The sequence below is a fragment of the Protopterus annectens genome, chromosome 12.part0 (assembly GCF_019279795.1).
Source record: "Protopterus annectens isolate FY-2018-M chromosome 12.part0, PAN1.0, whole genome shotgun sequence".
NCBI classification, from domain to species: Eukaryota; Metazoa; Chordata; order Ceratodontiformes; family Protopteridae; genus Protopterus; species Protopterus annectens.
Window position 1 is genome coordinate 629,601,264 of NC_056746.1, and position 19,832 is coordinate 629,621,095.

General features: G+C 44.1%; 1 protein-coding gene across 1 annotated transcript in view; it reads right to left on the minus strand.

Moving 5' to 3' along the window:
* LOC122816753 (lysosomal alpha-glucosidase-like) overlaps positions 1 to 19,832 on the minus strand; it is a gene marked incomplete in the record, with an annotated part of 907,240 nt that overhangs the window by 801,968 nt on the left and 85,440 nt on the right. The window contains 2 exon segments of the mRNA XM_044089759.1: positions 1,260 to 1,391; positions 1,486 to 1,604. Of these exon segments, the coding sequence (XP_043945694.1) occupies positions 1,260 to 1,391; positions 1,486 to 1,604 (251 nt within the window).

The following is a 19,832-nucleotide window of genomic DNA, read 5'->3' on the forward strand; positions in this document are numbered from 1 at the left end:
TGTCACAAACTAGCTGTGATGCTGGGGAGGGGGAGTCACACTGTTGAGAAGTTTGGACACAAAGCCATGTAGAAGATTAGTATGTTGTTGGAATGGTAGCCATTTTGCCTTTTGTACATGTTTAGAGCAGTACTAATTTCTTGGGGACAAAGTGACGATTGAGGGAGTTTGAGAGGATATGAATGGCAGAAGCATTTCTTTTTAAAGCTCGTGCAATTAATGGCAAACCGAATTCCAGTTGAGGAAACAAAATTCCAATGCCAATGACAGTCCTAATGGACCTGAAAGGATATGGGAGACATTTCTGGTACTATTCTGTTAGCACTTATGAGAATGACTGGATCCCAGACACACCTTTAAATATATTGATGAGCTGACTATAAACCAAAGCACAAATTACTTTTCTCGTATGCTACCAGACTACAACAAAATCTAATCATACACTACAATTATTGCCAAAGGGATCTCAAATTAAAATGACTAATTTTCAAACTTTATAAATTTTGTTAAGGCAGGCTCAAGTTCACTCTCTAGTTGTCAAGTACAACTTTTCAAATCTATTGCTATAACAAGCTGCCCACCCATTATTGAAAGATAAACATTCCTGAATTCTTCATGACTGTGCAGCCTTATCTACTGTAATAAGTGTAATCTGTTATTCAACATACCAACCATTAATTCAAATTTGAACTACTAAGGTCACAGAATGAAGAAGCCATTCCACTTCGGTCTAAGATAAGCCACCAGGAGAAATTAAAGGACATGTTCCAACTTTGGTTTAGGGGTCTGAATGCAATCACATTATGGATCTCATAAAATGGATGACATTCAGAAATTGCTTGCTTTCTTACATCGCTTGTCCTACTCATGTTTTAGCAGCTGTAGTTAATGTGTGAAGCTTTTTCCCTAACTGCTGGCATCACTAAACAATTATACTCTCTGATTCAATTTACCTACATAGTTATTCAGTATGTCTCATGAATGTGCATTATCCAATAGTTTGAAGTTTACAGTTACTGTAATACTCAATATGGTCTCTGCCTTTTTTGTCTGGGTTCCTGATGAAAATGGTTCACTGAACAAAAATTCCCCACCAAAGTAATAAAATGTTGCAGGTTTTACACAAATATCTGAACAAAGTCGAACACTGCCGACTGATGAACTACTAACAAAGACAGCTGGAGCACTGGTATTTCCTTGTAGCTAGAAGAACATGTGATCACGTATGAACTACATTCAATACCAAGAAAAGACAATACCAGAATCATGACATAGCGCTGTCCATGTTTATGAAGGTCCTGCACAAGCTCTGGAAGGGTGTTAAATTTTTCTGGATCCAAAGAAAAATCTCGAGATTCATGCATGTATTCAATATCATTCCACTGTACATCCTGAGGAAGACAAACAGCAGTATTATTTAACCTGAGTTCCACTCTTCCCAAATAATCATCTAGCTCTGAAAATAAAATCATCTGGAAACGTTACCTGTGGTATTTCATACTTTCTCATAGAACTGACAACCTCCCAGGTAGCATTGCTAGATCCATAACCCCAACGACAGAGATGGAAACCTAATCCCCAAAATGGTGGCATTGCTGGAAATCCTGAAGAGAAAAAGTAAAAATAAAGTTTGTCAGTCGCATGCAAAATCTGTTCTGTCAAAGACACCATGTGCAGTTTCTTAACACAATTAAGCTTTCAAAGGAAAATGCTGCACTACACAAAAAATTCCTGAAAAGGGCACCTCTGTGGTGCAGAGGGATACACCCCGACTAGAACTCACATAACCTAAGTCTGATTAGAAGACTGAGCAGTGCAGGAGTCATCCAGAGAAAACAGCCACCACCAATTCACCAATCAAAGGGGAAGGGGCAGCAACTCAGGCCACTGTAAGACTGACAGCTAGCAGAGGCTGGGTATGATTGTGGCCACATCAAGACAAGAGTACATGTACTCAAGCATCACCCTGCAGCTGGGAGATACAGGCATATGCAAGAGCAAACATATCTGGAGTCACCACTGTGCGAGTACTACTTGCTCAAAGCTGCCACCTAAGTAATGGTGATTAGGCCACATGAGAAAACTCTGACAGATGCCTAGATTACGATTCCAATCAAGCAGCTGGTAGTCAGCAGGCAAGGGGGAAAAGAAAAAGACAAAAAAATTCCTTCCTGAAAAAATGCTTTTACTTTACTTGTACCAAAGAATCTTATTCCTGCAAACCTCCTTAATCCTGACAACCATTAACTTTAGAAATTACAAAGTTCAGAGTGAAATCAGTGTGTGAAATTATAATTCTAGGCCTACACAGCATCTGTCATGACAGCATGGGGGGGGGGGGGGGCAAAGCCCATCTTCACTTGAATACTCCCTGACTTTTCTTTGCTCCCCCAGGACCGTGTCTAATGGCTCCATTACTGTAACCCAATTAGCTCATTCATAGGTTCATAGGTAGATACTAGGCTATCTGCCCTAGGGCATTTATAAGCCTAGCCAGAGTGTATTTGGCTTCCGCCTCCCTATTAGATTAGCCTACTGTGCCTCTGTAAAGTAGGTCACAGAAGGTACCCTTTTAAGATTAGTTTACTGTGCCTCTGTCTAGCAGGGGCACAGGAGAGATCCCAGGGGTGAATTTGCGATTTCCCATCCACGCGTCCAAATTTCGCTTGAAGAGGGTCAGCGAGGGCTATGTTTAACATGAACTGGGATTCTATTCCAGAGTGAGGGGAGCCTCTGGGAAATGAATCTGTCCCTCCAGCATGTCCTATTTATTTTTGTGCTGAGGTTTAGGTCCCTGGAGTGTGTAGCTCTAAGGGACTTGGATTTTTTGAGGTGGAGCATGTCCATTAATTCTGGGTTTGACATGGCTTTGTACGTCAGGCATAGATCGCCTCTGAGTAGGCGGTAAGCAACTGAGTAGAGCTGGAGTTTCTTTAGTCGAGCTGCATAGGACATCTGTTTGTAGCCCATGATCCTCTTGGTGAGGTACTTTTGGGGTCTCTCCAGTTGCTGCAGGTGTCGGGTAAGGTACATCCCAAAAGGGGCATTGTATTCAATTATGGGCCTGATGAGTGACGAGTAGAGGGGCACAATGACCTCTCGATCTAGATGTGAACCCTTTTGTGATAAGGTTGGCTATATAGAAGGTCTTTCTAACCACTTTGGCAACGTGATTATCAAAGGAGAGATTACTATCTACGTTGGTCCCCAAACCTCTAATTACTTCTTCCGTGTGGGCACCTTGTTTTTCCCAAAGGGGATGACTATGCACTTTTTAGCATTTAGCTTGAGGCCGTGGCTCTGGCACCAAGCATCCGTCTCTGTGAGACCCTTTTGGAGGATTCTTGTGACAGCTGGAGATTCAATTATGACCCCCAGTTTGCAGTCATCTGTGAACTTTGTCAGCCATAATCCCCCCGTGTTGGCCTGAACCTCAAAGAAGTATATACCGAACAAGAGAGGTCCCAGAACTGAGCCCTGTGGGACGCCACTTGTAACTGGTTTGGATTTGGACATGGCGCCTGCGATTCTGACCATGTGGGTTCCTATCTCTGAGCCAGTTTGCAACCCATCTTGTGATATAGGGGTTGATATTTAAGCTGGTAAGCTTATTTATGATGCCCGTGTGGGGTATTGTGTCGAAGGCTTTTGCGAGGCCCTCATCTATGGCTTTGGTAACTGTTTCAAAGAAATCAACTAGGTTTAAGAGGCAAGATCTGCCCTTAAAGCCGAATTGGGTAGGGTCCAGTGTCTGGAGGCTCCTAATGTCTTTGTTTATGAGTTCCATGATAATACGCTCCATAGCTTTACAGACCAGACTAGTCAGGCTTATGGGGCGATAGTTTCCGGGGTCCGTTGTGGCACCACCTTTGTGGAGTGGGACCACTGTAGCTGTACGCCATTCTTTGGGTACATATCCTGTAGTAAGGCTAAGTTTGAACAGTGACAATGTGAGGGTTCAGTTCTTCTTGGAGCTCGTGTAAGACACAGCCTGGGACACCGTCCGGTCCCATAGATGCTGTGTTTTTTGCTTTGGGGAGGGCAGCTTTCACCGGTGCATCTGTGATGTCAGGGAGGTTACATTCAGTTGGGATAGGCGTTTGCTCCTTTGGGGGGGAAGGAGAAGTTTGTGCTGAATCTGTCTGCCAGGATGTTGGCTATGTCCGTAGGTTCGGTATATTTTGTACTGTTATGCAACAATTCAGAGCATATCTGGGAGTTTCCGCCCATGTTTCTGACATAACTAAAGAAGGCCTTGTGATTATCTTTAGTGTCTAGGGCAATTTTTCTTTCGAAACTGGCCTTTGATGATTTTATGAGGGATCGAAGTTTCTTGCTAATACTGATCAGAGATGCCTTCCCTTTTTGGGATTTTGCTCCGTCATGTAGTAGCTTCCTCCTTCTGTTGTATAGCTTATTTATGGCCGGGGTCCACCAGGCAGGTCTCCTGTTTTTGGAGGAGTGAGTCTTGGTTTTATTTGGGAAAGCACGATCCATGCATTCCTGCAGGTGCTCATAGAATGCATTTGTAAAGGATTCTGCGGATTGGGCTGCATTATCCTCTGGTCCAGGGCCAAAGGATCCAGAAACTCTCAGACTAAGCAAGAGCCCTATAGACTATTCATCAGTACATCGGAGTCCCAATCAGCCCTCCTTTTCTCAGGGAGTGGGACAGCCTACCCTCCCCTTCACTGAGAGCACTCCCTCCTCCTCCTGACGAGACTCTGCTGACCCCCTTGCTGCAGTCCCCCAAAGAGGCATTCTTCCGCATGCCAGATTTCCTATGGCTTACTTGTGCTAAGCACAATGCTCACCCTGCTTGGTCTCCACTGGGTAACATCTAGTACTCTTGCTAGGTATCATCTTAATTTGGCAAGCAAAGATGCCCTCTCCCCATCACAACATAGGTGAGCAGACCACAGCTGCTCGCTTCCACCCTCCCTGGCAAGCTCCTACAGGTGCCAGAGCTGCTAAATGAACTACAGTCACCTGTGACAGTCAGGGCTTTATACCTTTGTGCCACAGAGCTGGTCTGAACACTAAGTCTTTTGAGTAATTTACCTACAAAGATCAGTATCTCATCTCTGAAAAGACACTCGTGTGTAGTGGATCTCTTCTGGTTAACAAATGCATATAGTAAATAAAATAAATACAGTACAATCAGAAATAAGAGCACCTGTGAAATGATGTGCTATGAAATGATATTCCGTTGTATTTTCTTTGGTTTAAATTTTTTTTAATTATGGCATAGAGTAGATCAACAGTTTTGTCTTGATCACAATAAAACTTCCTCATATTAAGGCAGGCAAATAAATGGAAGCATTTGACACTAACCTTCCACTGACCCAGATCTATTTTCAAAGCAGGCTTTCACAACAGCAAAACTGCATTGTGCAATTAGAAAAAAAAAAAATCTAAAAACAGAAGTGCCTGGCCATGACTTGAAATTAGGCTATAGAAAATTCAGTTCTAGTTATGCACACATACATGAAAATATGCATCGTGTTCAAACATATTTACTACTGTACATCCTAGAGGGATAGGGTCTACGTTAAATGTTCGAACATCCAAAACGTCGAACATTACATGGTCGAGACCAAATGTTCGACATCTGGTTGTTTGGACATAAAAAAAAAGAAAACACAGAAAAAAAACACTAACAGTGTAGGCAGGGGGGCAAGCCCCCCTGCACCCACCACGTGGGGGGCTGTGCCCCCACACACACCCCCTACTTAAATATACCAACTCCGAGACTGCACTTCAGTGCAGAAAAGGGAAAATCTCCCTATCTGCACCGTACGGTGCCATTGAAGGTCTACCTTCCAGCACTCAAAATTTCAAATGTTTGGTCTCGACCATGTAACGTTTGAAATTTTGAGCGTTCGAAGATTTGACAAGTATCCGAGGGATAGGATTACAAATGTCATAGGCCCTAAAAGTGCAATAAGTGCTTATAAAATGCATCAGTTGCACAGAAGAAAGGATAGTGAAGACTTGGAAGTCTTTTATCTAAAAGAGTTTAACATTTTCTTGAATATGTAGAAGAAACTGTGCTGTTTGTTTTTACTAGGAATACAATGGGCAGTAGGAGACTAGCTCTGACCACCAAATACCACTGTGACATCCCCAAATAAAATATCTCCTTACTGCTACTGCCATGGAGATCCTCATCTTTACACAGTTGTGAAACATTCTTTACTTTCCCTTTCAGGTACTAGCATTTGATATATATTGTTCTGGTTTCGACAAATATGCTAGACACCGCTCCACTGCTATTAGAATTCATTAGCTGCTGTGCAAGCAGGTACCATCTGTCAAACTTTCTGTTGGCAAGACAACAGTGGAATTAAAAAATCTGAGTTCCACTTTTACCAAACTGAAATAGTAGCAAATGAGGTTTTCAACAATCTTTACATCAAAACTCTATACTCAAGTCCAGATACAATACCTTTGACCAAAACTGCAGTGCTACTATTACTTCTTTTTTTTTTTTTGATAAAAAGTATTTTGATTTAATCCATCTTTCACTCAGCTTTCTGCTTCTGCCTCTCCTTTTATCAAATTGGCAGTACATTCCACAGCGAAGCACAGATGAAGATAGCTGGTATGACCTGCTCGATAATTCAGTGCAATACTTATTCATACTCCCCACACCATGTGGAAACTACTGGAAACTTTGCTTGGGTGTCCCTCACTAACCTTTGCTTCACTGGGCAAGTTTTCAGATGTTTATGCTCAGTTTGGTTTGAAGTAAGAAGTGGGTGTGTAAGTGTTGCGGCACCACATGCAACCACTTCCAACCCATAACATTCAGACTGGTACAAGAAGGGAAATTTTGATGCTATTCACTGCAATTTTCCAAGGCCAATATAAGTCAAAGGTACAATTACCAGTTAAACACCAAAAATGCAGACATACTAAGAGCTAAGTTAGCTATGCACCCTGAACATCAGACAAAGCTTTTGTATCTCTGAATCCAAAGGAAAGAAAATAGGAATACGGCACAGTTATCACTTGCACAAGGTGTTTGGGGGGGGGGGGGCAGGAAGACTAAGCTGACACAAAATGTTGGCAAGTATGTGCGAGTAAGAAAGAGAAGGCAGATGTGGATAAACCAAAAAGTAACTGTTGTGTGTCTGTAGGGGTCCTCCGGATGAAACTGGTGTGAGTGTATCTGCATGAACACAGCCAAGCTCTGTGCTGGCTCTACACCTTGATATGCTGGACAGGTGAGAGCCATGCATGATAGAGGGAGTAGTTCATTACTGTCGTCCCTGACCATGAGAACTGGCTCTGTCAAGAGTTGCACTGGCACATCCACTCCCATGGTCAGATGCAGTACCGCTACCTGAACATGAATAATGTCCGCTGGAAGAGTTCCCTTCACGGGGTTGCCCAGGATCACGATCCCATGGTCTGCCACATTTGGGTGTGGACAGCACACTCACTGATGGAGCAGTGGAAGTACTGCCATCGGGCATGGCCACATTGGTTGAAAGCAGATGATGTGGTTGACCTACATCCAGAAGGATGCCGTTCCCCTCCCAGCAGATGTTCCATCACAGACACTGCTCGTTCCATGACAGCCACCCCTCAGTCCATCACAGTCACCTCTCATTCCAACATGTCATTCATCTGATCTAGTGAATAAGCAACATGGTGGACGCAGTCACACCTGTCAGATGGTGCCACATCCACAACCTTGAGCATTTGTTTGGCACACCTATGGGAACATGCCCATGCTTCCATACTGGCCCTAAATCTATGGTGAGAGGCACGGGAAGAGACACCTGCAACAGGTGGAGGACGGCCCGCAGGTCCCTTCTGAGCGAGCATTGCATCAATCCTCCTGCTTGGCACCTTGCCCACACTTTGGCTATGGTCAGACTCAACAGGTACTGAAACCGCAGTAGCCACACTTCCCTGATTACTGTCCTCACCCTCCACCTGTCCAATACCTGTGGGCTCACTGGACTGGGTAGGCATAGGCCTACTTGCTGTCTGATGGAAATGCAGGGGATGGCTTTATGTCAACCTCTGTCAGATTCAATCTTTGCACCCCCAACTGTGCCTCAATTTGGCCACCATCATCACCAGAGATTGCTGATACAGTAACATCATGTGGCACAGGGCCCACACTCCCACTGTCATGATCACCTCTGATAAAAATACACACAGGAATAAATTAATACCTGCATTACTATAGTGCAAAATACGCTAAAAACTAACAGTTCTGCCACTATTACATACTGTACAACAATACACACAACAGGTCTGAGATCATCATCATAAACTAAATTTCTACTACAATTTCAACAAGAACTTGGTTGACAATTCCAACTTAAGCTTATAACTGTAACAATATTCAATCCCCCACCCCCAAAAAACATTAACTTATTATTTTCAATTGTTTCACTATACAACAGTACTCAAATTGTTCAGATACCAAAGCCCATCTGGAAACTCCTCCTGGGATGTGCTTGCTGTCTCGGAAACTGTTGCTCTGACATCCAGGACATGATGTACAGCACTCTCCTAGAAGCTGTTTGGATCTCTGACATTGGTCAGGAACTCTTCATTGGGAGTTAGTGGTGGTTCCCTAGCAGGCCCTCCCCTGCCAACCATTTGGTCACTGCCCACTGCAGCTGCTTTCCTCTGTGCAGATGTGATCATGTCAGTAGTCCTGTGGTTCACCTGCTCCTATGCCCTGCAATGGCCATCCACGGCAATGACATCTGCTATCTGCCACCATATTCGCATCCTACGTGCCATATCTCCTCATCCCCCTCCCAGCAGAAAAGCAGCATGTTGCCTAAAGCCATCCGCAATCACCTGGTTCTCAGCATCGGAGAAGGGGGTTGGGTCTCAATGGACTGATATCTGGGTGGCATACCCGTAGGTATCTTAAAAGACAACAAAAGGATAATACAAGTATCACATAACTACAAAACAACTGTTCCAAATAAACCAGGAAAGGTAGCCAGTCAGTATTACCCACTGGGAACCATGAAGCAAGTCTACAGATGTGAACTACTAACAGGCAGGATGCAAAATAAGGAAAGTAACAAGAGCAACATATCCTTGTTTGTGCCATAACAGTAACTCAGCTTTGCTCCTCTTCCCCACCCAAAACAAAAGGCAAATGACCCATTTTGCTAACAAACCATCTTTGAAATGCTGAAAGTGCTACCAAAGGACCAGTTCCTGAAACATTTTTACATATTTATCACATAACATTCCATTTTCATGTAATGGCAATCATGTATACCTCTGAAATGGCTTGACAAACATGCCGGTGCCATCAGTACACTTCTAACTAATGCATACTGATAAAATGTAAAAGCCTTTGCTTCAGATTTTTCTTAAAAACATTCCAGAATATGAAGTATGTAAGTGACAAAATGAAAGCATATCTTCTAAAGTTCTGTACTCCTCTGTACAAATGTATCCTGAAGAAAAAGCTTTTTTGCAGTCTTCCAAATATATGCAACTAGCCTCACCATCAGTTTGCTTAGCTACACATTTGCCTATTTATATGGTGTAGATTCAGGGCTGTTGGCACAGTGACGATGCAAATGAGATATGTGAACTCATTAGCATTGCTGAATCCCAAATATTTGGATCCATGTAGGAGATATAAACACAGTGGAAGCACTCCCTCAGTGTTGGTTATTAATGGATTGCAACTGAGAGTCACTATTGTTTGGCAGAAGGAAAACACAACAGCACTGCAGGCTGCCTTACTTCCACTGGGTATGTCAGGTTAGATCTAGATAGTGTCAGATGTAAGGGTTGGAAATGTAAGCAAGCAGCACACAAGTCATAGGCTGTGTTCCTTAATATCCAACCTGCCCTTCATTTGTTGGCAACTTCATATGATATTACTTCCATTTAATATCCTCACACATTTTAAGGTCAATGATACAGAATGACTTACACACTGTGCGTCTCAAATTACTGCTCAGATAAATGAAGAAAGGCCAAGAAACACAGAAATTTAAGACAGAGCTGTACATCTGCAAGCAATAATCATGACAGGATGTCTGATCACTAGTTGCACTACATCCAAAACTAAAAAATGTACAAACACTTGTAGGTAAGGCCTTGGAAAGTTTAGCTGCTTTAGCCCTGGAGAACGCCTTAATAGACATAGAAGCAGGGGGTCTAGCTGCCCCACGTGCAGGAGTAGAGATGTCCAACGGAATGGTGTCGGACAAATCTTGTGTGCCTGCTTCTTCGGTGGGAATTTCTGTAGCCGACTCAGCCGGGGCCTCTGAGGCCTCGGTTGTCGGAGGCATGCTTTCGGCCGAAGGAAGAACCGAGGACTCTGTTTCAGCCGAAACAGAGACACTCGCGGTAGGCCTAACCGTGGTTTCAGCCGAAACCGCGGGCCGCGAGTGTCGGTCCTTTTCCTTGCGTTTTTTGGCTAAATGTGTAGTCGGAGTCTCCAACGGCATTTTATATGCAAAAGCGGGACCAAAAACCTATTCAGCAAACTCCGACAGACGTCTAAGTGTCCGTCGGTTGAAGGAAGCACAGGCTAAACAAGCTGATAAGTCGTGGTCTGGGCCTAAGCAAGGAAGGCAGTAAGAGTGGAAATCCTTATGAGGTATTTGTTTCCCACAAGTTAAACAATTATTTACTTTGTCTGACATCGGCTGAGGCAAGAAAGAGTCCCCAACGGGGTACTTAGCTTTTTTAGAAGTCTTTGGTAGCTGAAATCTCTGGATCTGACCGACCGGCACTTGCGAACAGCTTCTGCTTCGGGCACCGCGCGGCAAGAAAGACTGAGGAAAATGGCGTCGGCTGATGCCTTTATACCCCAGGAGCTATGACGTCGGGTGAAGTGCGACATCAGCCGAGGCCAGACCCAGACTTTGGAATCCGGCCGACCGAAGGGCTGCCTGAGGCAGGACAACCCATATGTTATGACTGCAGATGCATCCTTGAAGGACATCTAAAAAATGTACAAACACTTGCATAGTTTGATATCACTGTAGATGGTCTTGCAGTTGGTTGTGTGCAGATTGAGATCAGTTCTTTGCTATAACGCTGTTTGTGTGACAAAAAGTGATAAGGCACATCCCTGCCAAGTGAGCCCCCCATGCATAGTCTGATGCATCTGTTGTTAGGGTTTGGGTGGCAGGGGGTAGTGTGAATGGCAGTCCCTTGTTTTGGTGACAGGCCTCTGCCCACCAAAGGAACTGTAGGCAAGGTATGATAGGAATCATTGCTTCTAGATCCTGAGAATGTTGACACCATAGGTTTTTTAGATACCACTGTAGTTTCCTCATATGCAGTCTTGTATATGGAATTAGGAGAATGCAGGAGGCCATGAACCCCAAAGCTTGCAGTATTTGTCTTGCAGATAGCAGGGTCTTTGTGGCCATTAGTCTGAAGTAAGCTGTCAAATGAACTTGTTTCTCTGGCGTGAGGAAAGCCATCTGGGAAGTTGTGTTCAAGCTTGCGCCCAGGAATACAATTTGTTGGCAAGGTAAGAGATGTGATTTCTTTACGTTTATGGTGTACCCCAGAGAAGTTGGCACCTTTTGTACAAACACCAGATGATTCAAAAGTATATCCTGGTTTCTGCATAAATTATACACAGTCGTATAGGTATGGATATATTTGAATATTTCTTTGTTTGCCTGCAAAATATAATGACTGGAGCTAGGCACTTTGTGAATACCCTGGGCGCAGTAGATAAGCCAAGGGGCAGTGCAGAGAACTGATGCTGCATGTAGCCTGCTTTGAAGTGTAGGTATCTTCTGCAAGATTCCTTGATTGGGATGTGCAGGTAGGCTTCCTTTAAATCCAGTGTTGCCAACCAGGCATCCTTGGCTAGCATAGGAAGGAACTGGTGAAGAGTTAGCATCTTGAATTTTGGGATCACCAAAAAAGTGTTTAAGATAGAGAGATCCACGATAGGATGCCGGGAGTTGTCTTTTCTCGGCACCAGGAAAAGTCTGGAGTAGAAACGTTGTCCCCTTTCCTCTTCTGGGACACTTTGAATAGCCCTTATACTTAGAGAGAGAGAGAGAACTTGCTTTTGAGCCTCTGCCCACTGATTGGGGGTAGATCTGGCCAACTGTTTGGGGTTGGTAAAGTGTGGAAGTGGAATCTGTGTCCTTGGGGAAACCATATTTAAAACCCATTTGTCCTGGGTAATGAGTTTCCAGATTTTTGCCTGCAGAGCAATCTTTCCCCAAAAGGAGCAGTCAGTTGAGAAGGGCTTGGAAGTTTTAAAAAGTTAAATCATTAAGACAGTTTACCATAGGGTGGAGTCTTACTACTCCCTGCTTTGGAAGCAGAAGCCCCCCACTGCTTAGTCCTGTGCGTAACTTGGGACTGAAGCCTGGATTCTCTGTTGGTACTGGATTTGGACTGAAGTCCTGGAAGAGGCAGGAAAGGACAAATTCTTAAGAGGGCCAATGCCTACTAAATCTTGGAGGCTGTACTTGCAGAAAATCTTTAACAGTTTGCATAGATTTAGCTTTTTCCTCCATCTTTTTAAGTACTACTTCTGCTTTGTTGCCTAACAGGCGGTCCTAGTTTAAGGAAGCATCCAGCAATTTAGCTTTAACATGATCTGGCAAAGACGGCTCCTTAAGCCAATCATGCCTTCTAAGTACAGACCCAGTAACAGCAGCCCTGCAAGATGCCTCTAGTGAATCAAAACCACATTGCAAAGTATGTTTTCCAACTTGTTCAGCAGAATGCATTAAATCCTGTAAATCCTTATTTTCAGCACAGTCAAGAATCAAGACCATTTTCTGTTAAAGCAATCCAATAATATGCCACTGATACTGTAACATATGAAACTGGCAGTTTAAGGCCCTAATAGCCAAGGTTGCAGAAGTGTATACCTTCTTACCCCATCTATCCAGCACCCTGGAATCTCTATCAGAGAGGGCAGGATTTTTGGCAGTAGTAGCCTTAATGCCCTTGGGTCCCTGTGAAATTGTCTCAGGATCCACAGTAGGATTTTTAAAGAGGAACCAGTGAGAGTCAGGAACCATGTAATATCTACCTGGTTTTCTGGGAGCAGGAGGTAAGGAGTCAGGGGCCAAGCTATATTCTGAAAAGGCATCATCAACAATGTCCAGTACAGGGGGGATAGCTAAAGGCCTGTGTTGGGGCAGGAGTAAGAAGTCTCTTTTTAGAATCAGAGTAATCCTGACTTTCCCAGCGGAAATGCTACCTAAGTGTATGCAAGGTTTCACCAAAAGGGAAATCCTCTAAAGGGGAAGCAGAGGGAATACAGTCCTCTGCATCAGAATCCTCATAGCTAGATAAGGGTAAATCCTGGTCATCAGAGGAAACAGAAATTTCAGAATCCTGATCAGAAGAAGCATAAGCAAACTCAGTTCTAGGTCTCTTAGAGGGGGAAGGTTGGCTTCCCCTGATTAAAGTAATAAGGTCTTCAGCAATTCTTATTTGTTTTTTAGGCATAGAGGCCTAATCATGTGGTCTGGGCGGTTTTCTAGGCATGGATAGAGTTTTAGGCCTTGAAGAAGATGGCGTCTGTTTAACATGCAAGTCCGTAGGCCTGAATACAGCCTCAGAAGCCGGTGCCTGCAGAGCAGCTCCGGAGCCATCTAAGGTAGAGACATCCACAGGTTCCACAGTTAAAGCATCTCGCGGCATACTGGACTCCAAATGGGTCTCAGTAGAGGCCTGCGAATATGAAGTAGCGGGTATCAGGGACTGAGAAAGTGCCTCACTGAGTAACAGCGAACTGGCGACTAGCTTAGGAGAAGCGTCGTCGGCAGCTTTGGACCTAGGCGGCCTGTCTCTGTCTATCTTTGTGTTTTTTCAGAATGTCGGTAGTTGGGTGGCTTAAAGAAGCCATATCTGGGTAATTGAACAGAGTATCAAAATATTTAGAAGCGTAAATATACAGACGAATAATAGCTCGTTGTTTAAATAAGGCACAAAACTGACAGCGAGGTATGTCGTGGTCAGGGCCTAGGCAAGGAATACAGTAGGAATGATAATCTTTATGAGGTATTTGCTTTCCACATGAAATACAATTATTAAGTTTTACTGACATCGGTTTAGAGCAAGAAAAAGTTTCACCAACAGGGTACTTAGCTTTAGTTGAAGATTTCGGTTCTGAAACTCGAAAACAAAAATTTCAGGAGTCAGCCGACCGGCACTTGTGAACTGCTTCTGCTTCTGGCACCACACGGCAAGAAAGACTGATAAAATGGCTTTGGCTGCATGCTTTATACCCCTGACTACCTAACGTCATGGAAGATGAGACAGCAACCGACGCAGGACCGGAGACTTTGATAATCAGGCCAACTGAGGGCTACTGAAAGCAGATAACTCAAATGTGATAACTGCAACACTGAAACATGAAGAACATCTTGAGAGGCATGATATGGTTGTCAATAAGTTGGGAGTTTACACTGCACCTGGAAACTGAAATCTTAGTGCCATCCTCTCAAAAAGCTTGAAGTTCCGGACCAGCCTTGTTTCTATTTGAAAAATAACACTGAAATTAACCATGCAATACCTCTTGAAGACTTGTGTTTTTTGGCTCCCTATAGCTAATCAGCTACTCCTGGATTCTTTTCCAGTTCACCTAGCTAAGCCAGACCAACGTCTGGGCCTGGTGAGGAAATTTAGCAACCTGGCCAGTGTCACAAAGTGTGTTTTTTCTTAACTTCCTAACCATCCTGTGGAAAGCCCTTTACATACTATGGGCAGAACATACAATATCTCTCAGTCTGAACTGCTCCTCACTTGCGCAAGGGTCTTATATCAACAGGATGTTCTGCCTACCCTCAGGCATCACTGTGATTTTGTCTCCCCAGTCTTGAACAGAGAAATGAGACCATGTAAGTACATTGAGAGAGAGAGAGAGAGAGAAAGTACACGTCCCTCTTCCACCCAGATACTTAAGCTCATCTTTCTTGGCTGCATCATTAACCACTAAATAAGCTATTAATTACTATAGCACTCAACCTTCCTCATTACCAAGAGGAAAACAGTTTTTTTACTTACTTTTCTCACTTGCTTAGAGAAAAACAGCTCTTGTACTCACTTTCCTCACTTATCTAGAGGAAAATATTTTTTTATTCTGGCATGTCCAAGGGTCAGCTCCTAGAGTTCTCTCCTGTCTATCTGATGAATCTGGGCATCTTGAGGCAATGTAGAAATTGCCTCGTACACAGACAACCCTCTCCTCCTACCACCCAGCACTACAACCTGTGAGTGATGCACTTATCTAGTCAAATTGGAGGTAAAGCTCTCTCCAACCAAGACTGAACTTGACAGTCATGAGGAGAAGGTAAACATTTGCACCACACCGCACTCATCACATAGTCTCACTAAATCTACACCACCAAAATCCACACATAGTAACACAAAACATTCACGGAGGCTCTCAATAATAATCTGTCTAAGCAACAGAGACCTCCAAAGCAAAAACGCAAGCAACCTCCATCACTCAACACAACCCAAATGACACATAGCCCACAGACTCAGTTTGCCACTCAACAATAGCCAATAAGGCAAAACAACGTACGCAACACACTAGTCACAGGTGACTCTATAGTGAAACACACTGATGTCCCACTTACCAGGCTAAACAAGGAGGTTACTGTCAGCTGCCTGTCGGGTGCCAGGATCCGCCATATACCCACGCACTCAGGTCACTCCACAGCAAGTACAAAGATGACTCTGTCATTGTCCATGTTGGTGTGAATGACCTGAAACGTACCTCCCTGGACTACATGAAGAGATGGAAGAGCTCTCCGATCCTGTAGCCCAGGCTGGTATAACCCTAGTCCTGAGTAGCTTTCTGCCATCGCCCAGAATGATACCACAGTACAAGGACAAAATGATTGTCTTCAACAATTGGCTAAGCTTCTGGTGTCATTCTAAGGGAATCCAGTATCTGTCTGCTTGGGATGACATGGTCACAGACCACAATGCTTTGCCACAGATAGCCTGCACCTGTCGCCCCTAGGATTCCGGATACTGGCTAAGGCTCTTGCTGCCCCTAAAGTGCCTTTTTTGGCAAGGTTCAAATAATAAAAATTCATCACCGTAACAGGAACAGGCAAGCAAAAACTGAGGGTAATGCTAGAAGTCTAAATCTCAAAATGCATTCACTCAAGGCACTCCATAAAATGGTGAACATCAATATCTTTGCAGTGACGGAGACCTGGTTCAAGGCTCCAGAGACCACCCCTGCACTACCAGGCTACAACTCATACCACACGTTCCGGCCCTGTTACCTGGACCAAAACACCAAAGGCGGAGGTGTGTACATATTCATTAAGGATATCCACACCTCCAGGCTAGTTGCTCAGCATAATGCATCCGAGGTTATCCAAGTGCAACTAACTCTGGGCAAAACTGCATCCAAATTGTTGCTTACTACAGATCCCCCACCATGCCCCAGGATTCCCACTCCTCTTTTCTTGATGTACTGGAAAATTTTAGGGTTCAACCAAACACCCTAATAATGGACGACTTCAAGTACCCCACCATTAAATGGGAAAACTACTTGAGTACAAACTCCTTAGCTCAACGCTTTCTGGAATTCATAAACTCCAATGTTCCGGATCAATTTATCAACACTCACACCAGGGGCAACAATATCATAGACCTAGTCATTACCAGCATGAGTGACCGGTGTTCCACACCGGAAGTCAACTCCTCGTTGGTCAGATCCAACCATAAGCTAATCACCCTTGATATCCACATCCCGCCCCCACCCCCCATTAAGGAAACTGCAGTAAAAAATTTCGCCAAAGCTGACTTCATGCTTCTTAAGACAGAAGTGGTGAACTTCATGACACCCATGCAGAAGGACAATACAGTTACAACTGCTGAATCCTACACAAATGCACTCTATAAGCACTTACTCAAATGCATGGATCGTGCTATCCCAAACAGAACCAAGACGCTATCCTCCAAAAAAAGGAGGCCAATCTGGTGGCCCCCTGCCATAAATAAACTGTACAAAAGAAGGAAGAAACTGTTGTAAAAAAGAGTAAAATCCCATGAGAGGAGGAGCTCCCTGGTCAGCCTCAGTAAGAAGCTGAGATCCCTTACAAGATCCTCCACAGCTAGCTACGAAAACAAAACCACCACTAATTCTAAAAACAACCACAAAGCATTCTATAGCTATGTCATGAATCTGAATGGCAAGACCCAGATCTGTTCTGAGTTACAGCACAACGGCACGAAAATTACAGAACCAATTGATATTGCCAACATCCTGGCAGATAGGTTAAGTGCTAAATTTACCCCCCCCCCATCCCCTAAAGGGCCCATATCTATACAGGAAGAATGCAGAGTCCCTGTAATCACAACTACACAGGTAAAAGCTGCACTATCTAAAGCCAAAAGCACAGCATCCATGGGACTGGACAACAACCCAGGCTGCGTTTTACACGAACTTCAGAACGAACTGACTCCGTACTTAAGCACCATGTTCAATAATTGCCTCGCATCAGGCTTTGTGCCCACTGAATGGCGCACAGCAACAGTTATCCCATTCCACAAAGGGGGAGCCACCACTAATCCCAAAAACTATTGACCTATTAGCCTGATGAGCCAGGTCTGCAAGGCCATGGAACGTATCATCATGGAACTCAAAGACATTGGTAACCTCCAAACTCTGGATCCCACCCAGTTCGGGTTTGTGAAAGGCAGATCATGCCTCCTGAACCTGATCGACTTCTTTGAGGCAGTCACCAAAGCCGTAAATGAGGGGAAGGTGGTTCACACAGCCTATCTTGACCTCACCAAGGCTTTAGACACCATCCCCCATTCTGGAATTATAGCTCAACTCACTAAACTAGGTATAAATCATTACGCCACAAGATGGGTTGCCAATTGGCTCAGTGACAGAACCCACACTGTAAAAGTTGCAGACTCCAAATCTGATCTCAAAGCAGTGACAAGTGGAGTACCACAGGGTCCCGTCCTGGGACCGCTCCTGTTTGGTATCTACTTCTCTGAAGTACAGGCTAACATAGAGGGCCCCTGGCTAACGAAGTTCGCAGATGACTGCAAACTAGGAGCCATAGTCAAGTCCCCAAATGATGTGGATATCCTACAAAAGGGCCTCGCTGAGACAGATGCCTGGTGTCAGACCCATGGCCTCCAGCTCAATGCCAAAAAGTGCAGTGTCATCCCCTTTGGTAAAAGCGCTGTACCCATGAACTACCACATAGGCAGCAATCTACTCAACACAGAATATGTGATAAGAGACCTTGGGACCCAGGTGGACAGTAGAGTCTCTCCTTTGATAGTCACATCACCACAGTAGTCTGGAAGTCCTTCTACATGGCACACCTCATCATAAAAGGGTTCTCATCCAGGAAAAAAAAAGATCATTGTTCCCCTCTACTCGAAACTCATTAGACCCATTACAGAGTACAACGTCCCTTTTGGAATGTACCTATCAAGACATCTGCAGCAGCTGGAAAGGCCACAGAAGTACCTCACAAAGAGGATTACCGGCCTCAAACAAATGCCCTACACTGACTGCCTCAAAAACCTCCACCTTTACTCCGTAGCATATCGCCTACTCTAAGGTGATCTCTGCCTAACATATAAAGCTATGTCAAACCCAGAGCTGTTGGACATGGTACACCTAAAGAAATCCCAATCCCTCCGAGCTACACGCTCTAGCGACCTAAACCTTGTCACCACAATAAACAGGATATGCTGGAGGGATAGATTCCTGTCCCAGACACTTCCCATACTCTGGAACATGCTATCCATCTATGTCAAGCAAAGTTCTTCATTAGCACTCAAAAAAAAATCTTGATGAGTGGATGGGAAATAGGAAATACACCCCGGGGATCACGTCTGTGTGTCTGCTCGACAGTGGCACATAAAAAGAACTTTCTTGGGTGGCGTAAGCCAGGGAACCTTGTTGGCTAGGCTTATGTGGGCCCTTGGGCCGATAGCCTAGAACCTACTTATGAACCACCAAAGCTGCTATTTGAACTCAGGGTGTCTGAGTAGTAGACAGGGCTTTATTCTTTATGTCACTGGCATAGGCTAGAGTTTTTTGTTGTTCATTTTTCTGTTTCTACTACTGCAACAGTCATTATGTAGGCCTTCCTGAATGCTGCACATCTATCACACACTGTGTCTACTGGTTAAAGTCATAGGTGGTGTAAGTAAATATGTGGACAACTGCTACACTGTCTCAGGATGCTCATTTCAACCAGGCTGGCTATAGGGATCGTTAGAAAGTGCAAATCCATTGTTACAAGAGCTTACTAATTTGAGTTGAAGGGGATGTTTTGCCTAAGGGTTTGGAGATGGTTTACTGGAGATACATGACAAAAACCATCTACATCTACATAAGTAAAGCAATGTGCAACATAATTTGAACTACAGCCTCTTCAAACAACCACTGACTATTTAAACTACAATATGAAATACAGGCATACACTGTACACGGAAACGTAAAGCTTTAAATGCCTGTTGAAGCGTGGTATATAAGAATCACAGCTTTTCAATGTTTGATCAAAGGAAATTTTGCATTAACCTCTTACCTACATACTTTATGCCCACAGCTCCTGAAAAAACATCACTGACTATGCCAGAAGTGCCTGCAGAAAGACAGCTGGGACTGTCAGCTGCTACTTCACTTTTTCTAGCTTCCCAAGTATTTAACTTCCTCCATCTTTGCCAACTCTACTCCCTGCATCCCTATTCCTCTGTCCTCCCACTCATTCGCACACATATATTCTGTCTTAGTCCTGATCTTCATTCCTCTCTTCTCTAGAGCATATCCCCACCTCTCCAGGTCTTCTCTACCTCTTCCCTATTCTCCCTACAAATCACAA